General features: G+C 35.9%; 1 protein-coding gene across 1 annotated transcript in view; it reads left to right on the top strand.

The window, feature by feature from the left end:
* The window catches only part of LOC111045203, a 296,666-nt gene that overhangs the window by 181,582 nt on the left and 96,055 nt on the right, over window positions 1-19,029 (top strand). Inside the window, exons 9-11 of the mRNA XM_039422744.1 lie at window positions 13,133-13,210; window positions 14,275-14,501; window positions 15,934-16,163. Of these exons, the coding sequence (XP_039278678.1) occupies window positions 13,133-13,210; window positions 14,275-14,501; window positions 15,934-16,163 (535 nt within the window). The remainder of the gene's footprint in view (window positions 1-13,132; window positions 13,211-14,274; window positions 14,502-15,933; window positions 16,164-19,029) is intronic.

Genomic DNA, 19,029 nt, shown 5'->3' on the forward strand with positions numbered 1-19,029 from the left:
CAATATATTTAGTATCCATGGTGAGATTCCTGATATAAAGGCAGTGGAAATGATAGGTTAGTATAGTTGCCTATCTTATTTCTCCACTGTCTTCAATCAATCAATCAATTTTATTAGAAAAACATTTTTACATTGTTGGGTCCTGCTAAATCCGTAGGGTTTTAAGCAGGTGCCACATGAAAACTATTTAGTAGAAGCTGTGTGTTTGAAATGATCCCGGTAAATTCAATTTGATATTATTTATTGATTTTTGATAGATTAACGACTCCATTCTTATCTGTAATCTATTATTATACTATATTGAGATTCACGCTGTGAGGCACCCTACGCTGTGAGGCAGAAGGGGATCGAGAAAGAAGAAGAAGAGATTCACGCTATTCAGTCAGCACCTGATTAACATTAATTTGCTCTCCTTGTCTGTCTTGTCTATCATTAGACAAAGGTCATAGCTGTATCATTTTCCAACTCCACACCGTTGCCAAATCGTTTGTTGTTGGCTGTGAAGGAATATAAGGTACTAACTATCAGAATATTTTCTGAGTAGTTGGGAAGGTGATATTGTGGTCCATACTGAATATCTGGACAATATTTAGTCTTTTTATTCACCAAATTATTCAATTTCAATTCTTAAAATGCATCATTAAAAAATAAAAAATGTGCACTTTTTGGCGAATATAATATATTTGAGATATAATTGATCTTCATTAACCAGAATCAACTATTGATATTATATCATATACACCGGGAATACAATCATCATCTACTATAGAAGGCCGTGGTAGAGAAAAATTGGCAACAATATAGTCCCATCTTTCCACTGACTATTACGTCAGTCTCACTTCTCTCTCTATACACAGAAGATAGGAATCGTTGAACTAGGTGTTTTATTTCAATTTCAAAATCATCCTATTACTCTGTTGCATATCCATACATTTCACTGTTAAAATTAAACTTTAATTTTAAAAAACACTTTTGAAGTGGAAATGCACTTACTTTGGTAGTGACGATCGTTTCGACCTGTTGCTGGTCATTATCAGACTGTCTGAGTGTTTTTTAAAATTCAAGTTTCATCCTATTAATTGATCTATGAATGAAAATAGTGCAGTATAATATAAACAGTTAATTATAAGTCAGTATTGTAGCATGGACAAGGCATGCAAAGCATACAAGTTCAAGCAGGTTAGCTTTAAGTTCTTTTGTACAATTGATAATTTCATTTCTGTAAATATTATGTACGGTAACTGTATTGAATTTGTACAAGGAACAGATAAATTTGAATTAGAATGCATACTATATAATAAAAGAGTTGATGTATGAATGAAGACAGAAAACTATAAAGGTCGGTTACAAGGCAGTGTTGAGTCAGTATGGACAAAAGCATGCATAACATACTATGTGTATGATTCCCTTATGATTGCTGTGAATGACTCAGTATGAAAGTACTCGTCTAAGAATGAAGAAGGAGATGCAGGAGGAAGTGATGGAATCGGTCGGATATCCGTCATCGACCTGAGCTTCAATATTACTTGCTGATGAAGACGACGGTGTAGTGATATTCAATTACTAATGTCAGCAATGGTTGAATGGGAAGCAATGATGTCTGTTCATCAGGAATGCTGACAGTTGAAAGTGAAGCTCAGTGACCTTGAACTTGGCCAGGGAGAGGGCGAGGCCGCACTAAACAGACACTGTAGGCGTATTTAGTGAGGCCTTGGCTGGGGTGCTTCTACCCCCTGGCACACTACTCTCCTTGTCAATATTACGCCTACACTCCAGTGCTGGCCCAGTTTATACTACAACCCTCTCGTAGCGACTCTCTCTGTCTCTCTCTTCTCAAACACTCATTGAAATCTACATGAATAAAGGAATGCAATCTAATTTTTCTCTGTGAAGTATCAATAGTGATCTAAATTTTTATTTATAATTAATATTTTCCTCTTTCGCGCCATTTATCCTCTCTCAAATTGTATAGTGTATCTATGTCTTCCACAATTTTTCACATATTTTACATTATCTATATTATCTTATCCTTCAATTCACTCTCTCACTCTCTCTCTCTCTCTCTCTGGTAGAGAGTTAGTGGGGAGGATATTTTTAATATTCTTTCCGAAGAATGGACATTGATATGTCCAAAGCTCCGCCAATACATGTAATAACAATGTAATTATCTATAGTTATTATATTACAAATGCTTTTTCATATCATATACAGTTCAATAATTATTTTCTTAGTCTATATTATGTAAATTCATCTATTATTTTGCTGTATTGTAAGCTATTGTAGATAAGTGTATAAGCCAGTATATATTGTAATCTACATAAATGAAGTACTCAATCAATCAATCAATCTCCCGGACGTATGCTAATGGAAATGATGTTATTTTATATCCTTTTCAAAGAATCGACAATTATTTGTTGAATCACCGCCGATTTATGTAGTTACATCGCAATATCATATTATCGTTATTCAAATTGCGTTCAATCTCTATTCTCATTAATTAATTTTTCATACTTCGTAAAATTCGTAATACTGTCATTCCTTGTAAATAACGGTATGAGTCAGTATTTATTGTGAAATACATACATAAATAACTCTAATTTAATCTCTCTCTTTCTAAGAGAGGTGGCCGGTTGCGCCCCAGCTTCGCCGCCCTCCAAGGATTAAAATAGTTATATATGTTTAAACTCCGCCAATCCATGTAAATGCATAACAATATGATATTATAGTAATTTCAAATAGTATATTCTCATATCTCAATGTTCAACATTTCTCCAGTTCATACAGTAAACTGGGGTGATTATAATAAGCATGGGGTGTATAAGTGAGCATGTATATCCGCATAAATAAGTAAATCTACTCTCCGCCGGGGAAATGATATATTCAGCCCACTATTATCTCTTTAATTTTCCTTTTTTCTCTCCCCTTAGGGCTGTTTTCACATAATCCGGTTAAATTTTTCTTCTGAATTATTCCACGAGAACCACAATTGAAATTCAATCGGTACTTACAATCTTATTATATTTCTCTTACTCCATCCAAATGTTCCTCTTTGGCTCCCACGCCACATTTTTTTCTTTATCACTGATCTCTCTCTCTCTCTCTCGTGTGCAAAGTAACGCGGAAGCCGTTTGACATTTTCTCGTGAGCTGTTGTTGGCGGACTGTCATGGCGGCGCTACGAAACACGGCTCTGTAGGTGTCAAGGCCATGCAAATGTCGTATCATCATCCCTTCTGGCCTAGTCACTCCCTCACATTCTCTCTCTCGCTCTCTATCTCTCTCTGTCTCTCTCACTCTCTCTCTGTCTCTCCACGACTATCTCCTCCGGGTCAATTGCCCCCCTTCCTCCAAACTCCCCCTCACCCAGCGGGGGTTCATCACATCAGTGAGTTTTTCTAGGTCAACATTGTTATAGGGGAGTAATAATTCGAGTTGGCACCAACTCTCCAGCTGCATTGCAATTTTTGATAGCTTTTTCTAGAACTAGTGTTTTGTTGTGTGGTTTTATTTTGCTAGGAAGCAACAGAAAAATGTGGTGCTATAGTAGTGGATAATCAATTTAAGAGTTTAGGAGTAGTTATGGAATTGGTTAAACCAGGTGGGCTATTCAGTTTCAGTTTTTATCTCTTTTATACATTAACGATATGTGATGAACGGAATTGATACACTGAACTTGGTCAGGACAGAGAAAGTTGTATTTTGCCATTCCTTATGATAATAAAGATAATGAACCAAGTAAAATATTCAGTTTCGGTTTTCAACTCCGTTACATTAACGATATGTTTATTAAGGGGGAAATCACACACATAGACTTGTTCAGGATAGAGAAAGTTGCATTCTGCTGCTCTTTGTAGAGAAAAGGACAGAGAACCATGTAATATATTTGTATGTTTAGTGTGTGGTGGTACCCATCCTCTTCCTTTCACAGAATGATGATAATAATTATGAATAATTTGGCAAGCTACTCTTATAAAATTCGTGCCTCCCCAATGTTTTTGATTCAAGAACGCTAACTACTTTGTGGAGTGACTCACAATGTTTGATGCTGCTTATAACATACGGAAAGGGTCAAGCCATACGAAAGATGATTCAAATGTATTGAACTAGGGTCAAGCCACTCGAATCGTTTGTTTTTTCAAGCGTTTTCACACGAGCTGATCTAGCTGATGATAATCGTAGAGTTTTCTGCCCTGCCGATTCGTCTGAAAACGTCTGTAAAAACGTTTCGTTTATCTTGGTCCTAATTCACTACAGTAACACCTTGAAGTCTCACAATAGAGCGCTACAATACTGAAACCATGAGAAATGTTTCGAATTAGTTTGTATGATCAGCAAGCCGACCTCATCGGATACGATGTGTCACTTCTCAAAAATACTTGTAGGAAGATTGATTGATTGATTTTTATTATGACGTGCTAAGTCATGATAGACCCATTGCATTGAACAGCATCACAATACAATGTCAAATAAACAAAATATACACAACATACCTTAACACAAAATATAAATATTGCAACGAGAAAGTGTGGAAGAAACTATTTCAACTGTTCTATTTTAAAGAGAAACTGCGAGAAAGTATATAATTAAGTAGTAGGTCTAAGAAAAGAACAGTAGAGAGTACTTTCAGAAGCAGTAAGAGACTATTCACCAAGTATTAAATGTAGAAACAGTAGAGAGTAAGTACTTTCAGTAGAGGAGAGTAGTATGAAATAGTAAGTGTTTTCCAAGATGTAGCAATCTACTTATCCTGAGCGAACGTAAACACCTGAAGCCGACTTGACCTAACAAAACTTCCTTCTAGCCTACAGGTAATAAACATTTTCAAGGCGTCTTGCAATGAGAAGCAAAATAAACAAATGAAGGCAGAGATGACACGAAGCTTTCGTTACCTTCGGAACCTTTCATTACTTTCGGAGACAGACTAAGCCGGTAGATTCGATTGAAACTGGTGGTCTGGAGAGTGAGTGATAGAAAGGAAAGAGAGAATGAGAGAGATGTGTGTGTATGGGTGTGGGGGAGTGTGACGCTGTGAGTGGGAGAGAGAGAGTGAGAGAGTGAAAGAAAAGGAGAGGGTGTGAGAGAGATATGAGTGAGAGAAAGAAAAGGGGTGGGAAAGAGTGAGTGAGTGAGGGTGAGAGAGAGAGAGAAAAAAAAAGAGTGCGAGAGATTGAGTTTAAGTTGTGGGTGGGAACTGAGAAAACGTGGTAGGTTTGTGGTTGTGGTGCAAGGGTGGTCGGTCTGAGGTGTAGGATTGACGAGGAAGAGAGAGACTGTGATGATGCAACGAGTAGAAGTGAGATGGAAAATGGTGGAAGGCTTAGAGTGAGATTGAGTACACAGACAACTCCTCAGCGCAGAGCTCAGCCAGACTGAAGCCTGTGGCGGAAAAGTTCATTAAGCCTGACAGGGAAATGAGGAGAAGGTGGAGGAGGAAGAAAAATTAGAAGAAGAGGAGTGGTAATGAGAGGTTGAGGAAGTGGAAGAGGTAGTAGAAGAGTAACAAATGAGAGAAGTGAAATGTGAAGGAGAAGAAGACAAACAGGTGATTGAGAAGAAGAAGCAGAAGCTCAGAGAAGAAGAGGAAGAAGAAAGAGAAGAAGAGGCAACTTGATGAGAAAGATGAAGGAAAAAGGAAAAAATAAGAAACAAAAGATGGAAGAAAAGGAGATAGAAGAGAAGAATAAGTTGAGAAGAGACGATGAACAAGAAGAGGAGAAGAAGAAAAGGAGGAGTAGAAGAAGAAGAAGAAGAAGAATATGAGGGAGAAACAGGAGGTGGAGAAGAAGAAGAAGAAGAAGAAGAAGAAGAAGAAGAAGAAGAAGAAGAAGAAGAAAAAGAAAAATATGAGGGAGAAACAGGAGGTGGTGAAGAAGAAGAAGAAGGTGCAGGTGACTGAAAGTTGGAGATCAATAAAAGGAAGCTGCAGAAGAAGAAAGTGATAAATTAGTGAAGTGGTTTGAGAAAAAGAAGATGAAAAATCTTGAAGGTGGAGTGGAAGAAGTAGCTGAAAAGAAGAACGAAAATGTGGGAAAATTAAAGTAGAAGATGAAAAAGTTGGAAAAAGGTAATTATAATGAGAAGAAGCAGGTCAGAACTGCGATGAGGCAGAACAAAATGAAGAAGAGGATGGATTAGAAATAGAAGAAATTAGAAGCAGGAAGAGATGAAGAAATGAAAGTGTGGAGTAAAAGAAGTATAAAAAGAAATGGCAATGGGGGAAAAGTGTGACTACGATGGAAATTATGAAGTAGAGGAATATAGAACTACGGTGATTATGATGATGATGATGATGATGTAGTGGTGGGATAGAAGAATAAGATGATGAAGAAGAAGAAGAAGAAGGTGAGAAAGGAGAATAACTGGTGGAGGTGTTTTAATATCTGTAGGGTGAGTGAGAGGTGAAGCAGGAAGAGGAGAAAGGAAACGCCCAGTAGCCTTTAAGTAACGGTCTGGCGCTACTTAAGAAAGTCAGAGTTTTCCTTGCAGATATAAAAATGGAAAACTCCTGATGGACTGGAGTGGCAAGGCCTGTTTTCTTAAGGAGCACATCGCTCAAAGAGGTCTTATAATTACAAATTATATTCTGGATTAGCTCAGCTAAAGAATGCATTCGGTGAGAATTCTCAACCATTGTGGTTTTAGTAAAATTAGTGTGTTGGGAGGGTTCTATAGTCAGGTATGATGCTTTATTGCAATTCTGGTTAGTATGCTAAGAAACAACGAATCAAACCTAATGAGCCAGACATGAAAGCCTAGGAATACTATGTGAGTAAATTGAAAACTGTATTAAGAGAGGTAGTAGGCCTAGTTCTTAGTAGTGAAATATAAACACAATAATTACCTATATGTTTTTCTAAATAGTGCCGTTTGTACAGTACCATTTAACGGAATTTCATTTAATGCCAGTTACACACATCGATTTTCGGACATACGATTTTTTGCCGTCCTAATGAATTCTATCAGACTAAACGTGAAATGTGAAATTTTTCTTCTATTTTTGGTTTTGAAGCATCTAAAAACATATACTTTGTGAAAACAATTAAGAAATGAAAATTTTGTGAAGTGAACAATATTACAAGACTTAACCTATTTCGGTTTATGTTAACGTTATCTAAATTTGGGCGAGGAATAGCACAAGGTTTTCTTATTTTTTTTCTCTCCCTATCATTTTTGATGATGTATTTGTTGTATGAATCAAGAAAAGGAGATAGAAGAGAAGAATAAGTTGAGAAGAGACGATGAACAAGAAGAGGAGAAGAAGAAAAGGAGGAGTAGAAGAAGAAGAAGAAGAGAAGAAGAAGAAGAAGAAGAAGAAGAAAAAGAAAAATATGAGGGAGAAACAGGAGGTGGTGAAGAAGAAGAAGAAGAAAAAGAAAAATATGAGGGAGAAACAGGAGGTGGTGAAGAAGAAGAAGAAAAAGAAAAATATGAGGGAGAAACAGGAGGTGGTGAAGAAGAAGAAGAAGAAGAAGAAGAAGAAAAAGAAAAATATGAGGGAGAAACAGGAGGTGGTGAAGAAGAAGAAGAAAAAGAAAAATATGAGGGAGAAACAGGAGGTGGTGAAGAAGAAGAAGAAAAAGAAAAATATGAGGGAGAAACAGGAGGTGGTGAAGAAGAAGAAGAAGAAGAAGAAAAAGAAAAATATGAGGGAGAAACAGGAGGTGGTGAAGAAGAAGAAGAAAAAGAAAAATATGAGGGAGAAACAGGAGGTGGTGAAGAAGAAGAAGAAAAAGAAAAATATGAGGGAGAAACAGGAGGTGGTGAAGAAGAAGAAGAAGAAGAAAAAGAAAAATATGAGGGAGAAACAGGAGGTGGTGAAGAAGAAGAAGAAAAAGAAAAATATGAGGGAGAAACAGGAGGTGGTGAAGAAGAAGAAGAAAAGGAGGAGTAGAAGAAGAAGAAGAAGAAGAGAAGAAGAAGAAGAGAAGAAGAAGAAGAGAAGAAGAAAAGGAGGAGTAGAAGAAGAAGAAGAAAAAGAAAAATATGAGGGAGAAACAGGAGGTGGTGAAGAAGAAGAAGAAGAAGAAAAAGAAAAATATGAGGGAGAAACAGGAGGTGGTGAAGAAGAAGAAGAAGAAGAAGAAGAAGAGAAGAAGAAAAGGAGGAGTAGAAGAAGAAGAAGAGAAGAAGAAGAAGAGAAGAAGAAGAAGAAGAAGAAGAAGAAGAAGAAGAGAAGAAGAAGAAGAGAAGAAGAAGAAGAAGAAGAGAAGAAGAAGAAGAAGAAGAGAAGAAGAGGAAGAAGAAGAAGAAGAAGAAGAAGAAGAAGAAGAAGAAGAAGAAGAAGAAGAAGAAGAAGAGAAGAAGAAGAAGAGAAGAAGAGGAAGAAGAAAGAGAAGAAGAGGCAACTTGATGAGAAAGATGAAGGAAAAAGGAAAAAATAAGAAACAAAAGATGGAAGAAAAGGAGATAGAAGAGAAGAATAAGTTGAGAAGAGACGATGAACAAGAAGAGGAGAAGAAGAAAAGGAGGAGTAGAAGAAGAAGAAGAAGAAGAAGAAGAGAAGAAGAAAAGGAGGAGTAGAAGAAGAAGAAGAGAAGAAGAAGAGAAGAAGAAGAAGAGAAGAAGAAGAGAAGAAGAAGAAGAAGAAGAAGAAGAAGAAGAAGAAAAAGAAAAATATGAGGGAGAAACAGGAGGTGGTGAAGAAGAAGAAGAAGAAGAAGAAGAAGAAGAAGAAGAAGAAGGTGCAGGTGACTGAAAGTTGGAGATCAATAAAAGGAAGCTGCAGAAGAAGAAAGTGATAAATTAGTGAAGTGGTTTGAGAAAAAGAAGATGAAAAATCTTGAAGGTGGAGTGGAAGAAGTAGCTGAAAAGAAGAACGAAAATGTGGGAAAATTAAAGTAGAAGATGAAAAAGTTGGAAAAAGGTAATTATAATGAGAAGAAGCAGGTCAGAACTGCGATGAGGCAGAACAAAATGAAGAAGAGGATGGATTAGAAATAGAAGAAATTAGAAGCAGGAAGAGATGAAGAAATGAAAGTGTGGAGTAAAAGAAGTATAAAAAGAAATGGCAATGGGGGAAAAGTGTGACTACGATGGAAATTATGAAGTAGAGGAATATAGAACTACGGTGATTATGATGATGATGATGATGATGTAGTGGTGGGATAGAAGAATAAGATGATGAAGAAGAAGAAGAAGAAGGTGAGAAAGGAGAATAACTGGTGGAGGTGTTTTAATATCTGTAGGGTGAGTGAGAGGTGAAGCAGGAAGAGGAGAAAGGAAACGCCCAGTAGCCTTTAAGTAACGGTCTGGCGCTACTTAAGAAAGTCAGAGTTTTCCTTGCAGATATAAAAATGGAAAACTCCTGATGGACTGGAGTGGCAAGGCCTGTTTTCTTAAGGAGCACATCGCTCAAAGAGGTCTTATAATTACAAATTATATTCTGGATTAGCTCAGCTAAAGAATGCATTCGGTGAGAATTCTCAACCATTGTGGTTTTAGTAAAATTAGTGTGTTGGGAGGGTTCTATAGTCAGGTATGATGCTTTATTGCAATTCTGGTTAGTATGCTAAGAAACAACGAATCAAACCTAATGAGCCAGACATGAAAGCCTAGGAATACTATGTGAGTAAATTGAAAACTGTATTAAGAGAGGTAGTAGGCCTAGTTCTTAGTAGTGAAATATAAACACAATAATTACCTATATGTTTTTCTAAATAGTGCCGTTTGTACAGTACCATTTAACGGAATTTCATTTAATGCCAGTTACACACATCGATTTTCGGACATACGATTTTTTGCCGTCCTAATGAATTCTATCAGACTAAACGTGAAATGTGAAATTTTTCTTCTATTTTTGGTTTTGAAGCATCTAAAAACATATACTTTGTGAAAACAATTTAAGAAATGAAAATTTTGTGAAGTGAACAATATTACAAGACTTAACCTATTTCGGTTTATGTTAACGTTATCTAAATTTGGGCGAGGAATAGCACAAGGTTTTCTTATTTTTTTCTCTCCCTATCATTTTTGATGATGTATTTGTTGTATGAATCAATAAAGAATGAAACGGAACTTGACAAATATCATGTGTTTAATCTAAGGCTGGGCACACACCAGTTAGTCAAGAAAAGACAAGACACGTTTAGTCACAATACATCACATAGTTGCTTATGAAGATATGTCTAATTGCAATGACTAATCGGTGTGTGTTGCTTCATAAGCAACTATGTGAAGTATTGTGACTAGTCTTGTCTTGACTAACTGGTGTGTGCCTACCCTTAGAGTGATAAGGACGGAAAAAATCGTACGTTCAAAAATCGATTTGTGTGTAACTAGCCTTATACTGATTGAATCCATATCAAGTCTCGATTGTTACAATGTCTTCATTTTGAGGAGTTTTGTGATTAGTTTTACGCCACTAGTTGATTTAATTCAGCTGCTTTTACTGTGCAACGGCCCAATTTCAAAATGGACAATTTCAATTAAATAATAATTTAAATGATTGACAAGTCCATATACCCCTTTGAGAAGAGGTCAGTGGTACTAAATTATCTATCTTTCTTATTTCAACATAATGATAATATCAAGTGACCTGGCTGACTCAGGTCTGGTGTCAGAGTTTTCAGGCCGCAACTGATCAATTTCAGGGCCTCTGACATGACCTAACGACTGCTTTTTAGGCTGCCGGGACCGACGGTTTAACGTATCCAAAAACCTTTCTAAAAACCCAGGGTTTCGATTCTAATGGTATATAATCTTCAGTACTCTTTGTGAAGTTTTAATCAGGTTATGTACGACAGGTTAAAAATCGATATAAAATACAGAAATAAAGTATGATATAATATATAAATAAAGTATAATATATAAGTATTAAATATAGTTATTAATCTCTCATCATCATCATCTTCTTCAACATTTTCAACATCATCAACAAAATAATAATAATAATAATAATAATCATCATCATCATCAACGTCTCTTTATTACCCAAGCGCAAGTCTAGGACACTTGTCGACGTCATCCTCATGAAAAAATTGCGTCACACTTGTAACAATACGTCGCAAACCAACCCTCACAATCGGTCTGTTTATCCACCCTTAATCCATTTATCCATGTCTCACTTCTTTGGAACGTCTTGATCGCAAAGTGTATACAGTAGCCTCCTGCTGTGCAATTCATCCTCCAGAGCTGTTTTGAGAGTAAGTGAGAGAGCGAGTAAGAAAGAGGGAGTGTATGTGAGAGAGTGGAGAGTTTGAAATAGAGTGAGCTGGTCTCTAAATTGATTCTTCTACCTTCATGCTACCCCTATCTTTGTTGTATACACGGCCACTCCAGCGCCAAATAGCCTTTTAAAAGTCTTTTCCTCTTTTATGGTCGAATTACCGACGCATTTTCATCAGTTGAGGCGCTCGGTTGCAAATATTAAACTTCATGCGCTATAAAATTACTAACTTAGATGATAGGCAAGTGAGTAGGCAAAAACTCCATATTGAAATTTTTATTTGCGATAAGTTTGGCAAATATTAGATCAAGAATTTCTCATCTTTGGTAAAAGTAATTAATTATTGAAAATTTAAAAGGAATCCATTCATCTATTTATCTTATCATGCATGATAATTCACGACTCTCAAACTTCATACTTCCTTGGAGATAACTTTTTTAAATAGTTTCTGCTTAGTTTTTAAATAATTATTAATTTTTTGATTCATCAATTTGATGCATTTAAAATTAACTTTGTCTAAATTTCCTCCCAGAGCTCTATAAAGTAGTTACATTTCTGAATACTGTAATATTTATTTCCAGTCGTAGGGAAAATTTATTATAACAGTATCACTGAAACTACTTTCACTAGAACAATGTTGAATTCCTCCATCCTTTAATATTCCTCGATTCCTATTTATTCGATTCTACACAGGTACCCTCGCATATATTTCAGCATTCTACATCACCATTTTAATTGTAATTTGTGTTAAGTTGATGCTCTCTACTATTCCTTAAAATCAAGAAATCAGAGTTGATATCATTGTGTATAACTTTTATAGTGTCTCCTATTGTTTCATCGTCATCGTTAATAATTATATTACTCAACAATTATCACAAATTTGATACTGTTCCCACAGTATATTATCTCCAAATGTTCCTAGCTGGAAAAGCTGGATAACTATAAAATTTCGAAAAACTTCGAAAAAACAACGACGAAAAAAGACGGTTCAAAAATGTTGAAATCCCGAATAATTGTCTCAGCACTTCGGAGGGTTGTGAAACCTATCTCAAGTGGAATATTTTCCGGGACTGGAATATTCGAGATTGCGTTGGTGTAATTTTAATCCAGAAGGTACTGATTGTGTGGTTACTGGAGTCAGCATTTATTCCATAGAATGGTGCAATCTTGGCAGTTCGCCTCTCAGTCAATCGACTCCCACCCCTCTCAAGTCGTCGTTTTTCTTCTTGTTCGTTCGTTATCTGCTGGAAAATTATTGCGTTTTCTCTGGTTTCCCTCGGCATTTTCTTCTCGTTTTCCCACCTCTTTCTCTTTTTCTTCCTTCTTTTTCCGTAAACTTGTAGTTCGAACAGCCTCCCCCCTTATCGGGACACACTCTTAGCGGGGGTGCTTGTTATTTTCCCAACCCAGCAGCAAGAGTTAACACACTTGACAGTGTTGCAGAACGACTTTTCCAGCTTGAACGTGACTGCGTTACGAAACTATTGTCTTTGCCGTTAATGGTTACAGCCTTTTTATGTAACTTTCAAGAGATATGAATGATCGCTCTCGTCTTGCATTATTGCCAAGATTAGGGCTTAGGCACCTGTAAAATGTGTGTGCACAGTTTATTAACAAGAAATTGATGCTATCAAACTCTGATTTTATGCTTTAATACTCCTACCATGTGTGTGTGGGACGGACATTGTATGTGGCCGATAATAAAATCTTTACTTTTTCATGAGGCTCCACTTACTTAAGTTATAAACTTTGTACTTTTATTATAGAAAAATCACATCAGTCATCATTCCTTTTATATTGTGTGGGATATTGTCAGAATGGTTCTTCGACCTGTGATTTTTTCCAATTGAATGTATATTGATTACAATTATTTCAATGATCATTGTGCTTTTGTCATGTTGTGATTATTGTGTTCTGTGTTTTCATTTGTTTTTGATGATTCTCTAATAATATTCCTTTGTTTTTGCAGTGACGTAGACGTAGACAACCAGACATTAACGTGCCATGCAAACTCCGGTAGCTCTTCAAATTCCAGCCTCTCAACGAGGTAATTATCCAAAATTTGCCCAAGTTTTTCGCGATTAGTAAATTCATAGCTATAGTCCGTGCAACCATTATATTGCAGCACGGGGCTTTATGGCCAATGTTAATTCATTATGAGAATAGGAGCATGAAGAACACTGTTGCCGTTTATATGTATTAAAAAAGGCTTACGCTCTCAGGCTCTCTATTTCCCTCTTCCTCTCACACATTTATTTCACAGGCTTTGTGGATTCTGTGAAATCAGGCAGTGATGTACTCCATAAGAACAATGGTGCAAACTTAGGTTTGCACAGACTCTATAGTTCAGAATTATTATAACTCAGACAACAGTCAAGCCAATTAAAATTTATAAACGTTTCAGAAAAGTTATTTTTGACATTTTCCCCCCAAATTAATGCACTTTCTTTTTTTATTGAGAACTCATAAAATGTCGATACAGAAATAATATAAATCCTCATTTCAATCAAAGGATTACTTTGTAGAGAGTGCACTTGTAACTGTAAAATGTGTGCAGACCTACACATGTGCAAAGAAGATGTACATTATGTTTAAAGTTTCAACATTGATTGATTGAAAAAGTTGATAACATTATTAATCATATAATAGGGTGTGAATTCACTCTATAAATTCCTCGACCAATTTAAGAAAAGCCTTATTTCATTTTCACTCTAGTACAGTAGTCACTTGAAAATGTATTTCTTTGAATTATTCAGCCGAATTCGTAGATACGTTCAAAGTTTTTTTTAGTCTGGCATTTCATGCCGATGCTTAATAAGCTCATTAGATCAACATTATAAACATTTGAAACTTCGTGATTTTTTCGACACCATAAATTTCAAAAATCCTGTCCTTATTTATTTATTTATTTACTTATTGATTTAACATACACAATAATAATTAATGCATTTAAATAATTGGGTAGGACCAACAGGCACAACCCGAAACTGTGCCTCCCCAAAATTTTGATTCTTATACTAGTCCTATACTTATACTAGTCCTAGTATTCATAATCTTATAGACATTTCCTCATTTCAAAATTCCACTAAACCTTGTATTTTGTTGCAGTAGGAGTTTGGACAGTCCGAGCAACTCGTTGGAGGCGGTGAGCGGCGGCAGGGGTGTGAGCGGGGAGGGGGGTTCGTGCCCCACGAATGGCAGTGTGGGTGGTGGCGTGCCCCAGTGGGACAGTGACCTGGAGGCAGAGCCGGATCCACCCGACTGGACGCGAGCTGTGCCCGAAGATGTCCTCAGCAACCTCACCGCCCGCGAGAAGAAGCGGCAGGAAGTCATCAATGGTGAGTCATAAAGTGGTTGATGTAGGGCACAGGAGTTGCTCGAGAGTAGGGTTCAAAGTATGTGGTTTCAAAAAATGGGGTTCCAAGTATTCAGTGAACTGAAAACAAACTTTTTTCAACTTGATAAGCGAGAAGAAACGTCAGGAGTTAGTTACCATCAGTTAGTTTTTATCAGTTAGTCACCATACTAATATGCTAAATTATTGTATATACTTTTTTCGCTAAGGATGATGCTCACATGAGCTCCAGGCTTGTGCGCGAGTAATGAAACCGATGATGATGATGATGATGAGAGAAGGACCCCAGCTTTAGGTGGGTTCCGAACCACCGACAAGCAATTTTAAACCTATAAGTGGTATTCAGAGCTCTTGAAGTGGTCACCCTTACAATGGTAGTAACAGGAGCATGAATCTTAACTGATCTTCCCAAATTATTCTGCAAATGTATTATCCCAAATTTTTAATGCACATTTCCTCAGATCAATTCAAGCAACCCTTTATTCAAACATCACATTCATAAATCAGGTTTCAAAGGGGACAGAATAAACAAAAATAGCACATTTAATAAAAAACGTTTTTTTTAATAGAATACCTGAACTGCTTGGTGTGTTCAAATTGTGCACTTGAATAGTTTGGGCTCCTTCTAGACTAAAAAGTTACTAAGCATTTCCATCTACATTTAATAATCTACAATTTTCTATTATTTAAAATATCATTAAACAATAAATATCCTAGCTATATTTCTTCAAATTGAAAATTTTTGACATATTTTCCACATTATCTCCAGAGTTAATGTAGATACATGCAACTAATTAGATTTATTTGACTCCTCAGCTAATTTCACATGAGAACTGACCAGAATCATGAATTCAAGAGGATGAGGCTACCACGAATTTATAAAATTGAATATTTGAAGAAACATGAGCAATCTTATGCCTTCGGTAACAAAATCTCATTTTAGGACCCATATTTACTACTGTAGAACTTGTTTCTTCATTCAAATGTCAGAAGATTATTCATGATATTATTCATTCTGTCGGTTTATTTTAGAAACACTCTGTAAGATGTGAAACTATCAAATTCTTGAAATGTTGGTGTGTATGTAGAATGCTTCATCATTTTTGTGTTTCTTAGGCAATAATATCTAATTGATATTCAGAAATAGAATTGAAATTGAATATCCAAAAGATTGCTTATTGTGTTTGATTATAGAGCTGTTATTTTTCCGTAATTTCTATTAATTTAGCGTGTTTTGTGTTTGATTGCAGAGCTGTTCTTTTCCCATAATTTTCTACTAATTCAGCGTGTTTTATATTTGATAACATAGTTGTTCTCTTCCATGATTTCTATCAATCTAGCGTGCTGTTTGGTTGCAGAGCTGTTCTTTCTCCATCATTTCCTATTAATTTAGCATGTATTGTGTGTGTTTGCAGAGCTGTTCCACACGGAGCGGTCACACGTTCGCGGCCTGAAGGTGCTAGACCAGGTGTTTTACCGGCCAATGCGCGATCAGCAGATTCTGCCCGTCGAGCAGATGCAGCTGCTGTTCGCCAACCTGGACGAAATGCTGACGCGGCATGGTCACTTCAATCAGGCCATGAAGGCCCGACGCAAGGAGGCCGTGCCCACCGTACAGCGAGTCGGAGATCTCATACTCAACATGGTCAGTACTGAGGCCAAGGAATAGAAATAATATATCAAAAATGTTTTGAAAATAAAATTGATAATCAATCAAGTAATCAATAAAATAGGTTATACGAAATAATTATTAATGATTAATCTAGCCTCAAAGTTGTTAGATCTATTTGGGGCCTGTATAAAACTACAGGTATTGTAAAATAGTAATGTTGACAGTAATGAGTGAACGTAGTGATCAAGCTCGATTTCACTGCTTTAAGGCTGTGCAAAGGCTAAAAATAAACCTTCTACTTGTGATATTTTTTGCGATTTGTATATAATCAAGCTATCAAAATGAAATAGTTTTCTCAGGAAAACATTTTTTCCGATCATTACTTTTCGATATATGAACGCTTACAGTTTAAATTTTTGGGACAGAACATTTCAAATTCGGTAAGAGATAAATTCATGAGACTTAGAGCATAAATTCTTCATGGTAATTTTGATCAAGTAAAACAAAAAATTTCTTTTAAGTTATTCAATTTACTAAAAATTACCAAAAATAACTTTTAGTTGAGTTATTATTGGTGAATTGTCTCACCAATTGATTTAATTGTCTCACCAATTAATTGGTGAGTTATCTCAAAAATTGAAATTTTCAAAGTTTTTTTTTATTCAATCAACAATACCGTGAAGAATTTATCCTCTAAATCTCATGGATTCATCTCTTACCGAATTTGAAATGTTCTGTCCCAAAAATTTAAACTTTATGCGCTCATATCTCAAAAAGTAATGATCGAAAAAAATGTTTTCTTGAGAAAACTATTTCATTTTGATAGCTTGATGATATACAAATAGAAAAACTTTGAAAAATATCACCAGTAGAAAGTTAATTTTTAGCCTTAGCACAGCCTTAATAACATTCTATGTGTGTGCACATCCTACTGCCATAATATATTATGTTCCTGTTTCTTCTGTTCCTACTGCTTCAATAACTTTCAGTATGTGCTTGTCTAGTGTGTGCACAATCTACCCTTAGGTGTTGCCGTTTCTCAAAAATTATAACCTCTATGAAATAGGCCACGAGTATCACAACTCCCAAAATATCACATGTCAAATCAGTTTCACACACATCGATTTTCGTTCATACGATTTTTTGCCGTCCTTATACACTCTATCCTATACTATTAAACGAGCATAAATTTGTAGTATAAATTTGAAAAGGGACAGTTTTGGGCATAAGCCTGTTGTGCCTCCTCATATAACTGTGAAAATAATTGCACGACTGAAAAAAAGAATAAAAAAAAACTATAAATTCAATCTTTCGTTACAAATTTTCTTTGCTTTTACACTCCAGAGCGAATCTCGGTCCCCCGATATTTAGATTAAACACATGATGTCTGTTAAGTTCTGTTTAATCTGATACAATTTATCATCTTCTTCTAGTGCTTGATAAAATTTATAAGGACATGAATTTATCGTACGAACAAAAATCGATATGTGTGTAACTGGCTGACGAGTAGTCCTACTCAACACCAAGAGATCGATCCACTTTGAAAGCATGGCCCCTGTCTGTGTGTGTGTGTGAAATCCCTGATGTTGGACCTGCTGGAAGGTTGCTGTGTTGTAGTCAGTATTACATTACATGCTTTTGAAGGGTTTGCGGTAGTGACAAAGTTGATTTTGAACGAATTGGGACACCGACAAAGTGAACTAACCTATTTAAAAGCGTTTGAAGTTGGTCACACAGACAAGAACGGACTTAATTAGTTGATTAATGTAATTGCCCTGTGTTTGGATTTTTAGTGTGGTATTATTCTAAATCTATAATATAATAAAGAAAAGAATTGGCTTATACGGGATAGAAAATTCACGAATGGCGCATCATCACGTTTGATTAACATCAAATTTTGCATATTGATTCTTAATTTACCGAGGATGGTTATAGACCTATTTTAAAAATTCTCCACGATTTCAGTAGGTAAAGTTTTCAGTTTGTCAAGTTTTTAATTAGACCCTTGCATAGCACGGGTTACCTGCTAGTTTTGAATAAAATCACTTGTGTCCTGATAATTTCAAGCTTTGTTTTTATTATATCAGTTGAAAATGGTGTAAAGAATCTGAAAAATTTGAATATGGGTATGTATTGTGAAAACAAGAATTAAGCTGGATTCCCACATTGCAGTATCATTGTACGTATCCGGCACAGTGAAAATATTATTCCTATTAGTTCTAACAGCACTATTCTCACTCAGACCGGCCAAGCGAGTAGGTCTATGAATAGAAATCATGAGAATAATGTTTTCACTATACCGGGCATATACACTGATAATGATGTGGGAATCCAGCTTAGAGATTCAATATATTCGAGAATGAAATCCGCCTTTATGATCAATCGTATAACAATCATATTGTAATGGCAAACTCTTCCCGACTTTTGACTTATATCTCAATTTTACTCATAAGCTCCAACTTTTGACTTATATCTTAATTTTACTCATGAGTTCCATTGTAATGCAAATTTGCATTGAGATGAAGGTTGGAAAAATACATATTAATTAATTTAGGGTTGCCGATGTGGAAACGTGTTTTTTCAAATATAGATTTTTTTTATATTGAATATTTCCTCTATTTTTTGTTCAACTTACTGCTTTTGACAATAGAGCATTTCAAATCAAACCAATTACATCAACGTGCGATTTCAATAGAAACTATATCTATATGGAGCGCCTGGAATCAAGGCCAGCATGACCGATTAAATGTCGGCCAATATGTGTTGATACTCCCACAACTTGGTTTGACGTGAATGTGGAGCATTGTCTGCACTTGTGCAGTGTACACGTGCGTTCACGTGATTAACTCATTCACACTCTGCGGTAACGCGGCCATGCACAGCGTTAAAGTGGTTTGAT

Source organism: Nilaparvata lugens, chromosome 3 (assembly GCF_014356525.2).
Source record: "Nilaparvata lugens isolate BPH chromosome 3, ASM1435652v1, whole genome shotgun sequence".
Taxonomy (NCBI): Eukaryota; Metazoa; Arthropoda; class Insecta; order Hemiptera; family Delphacidae; genus Nilaparvata; species Nilaparvata lugens.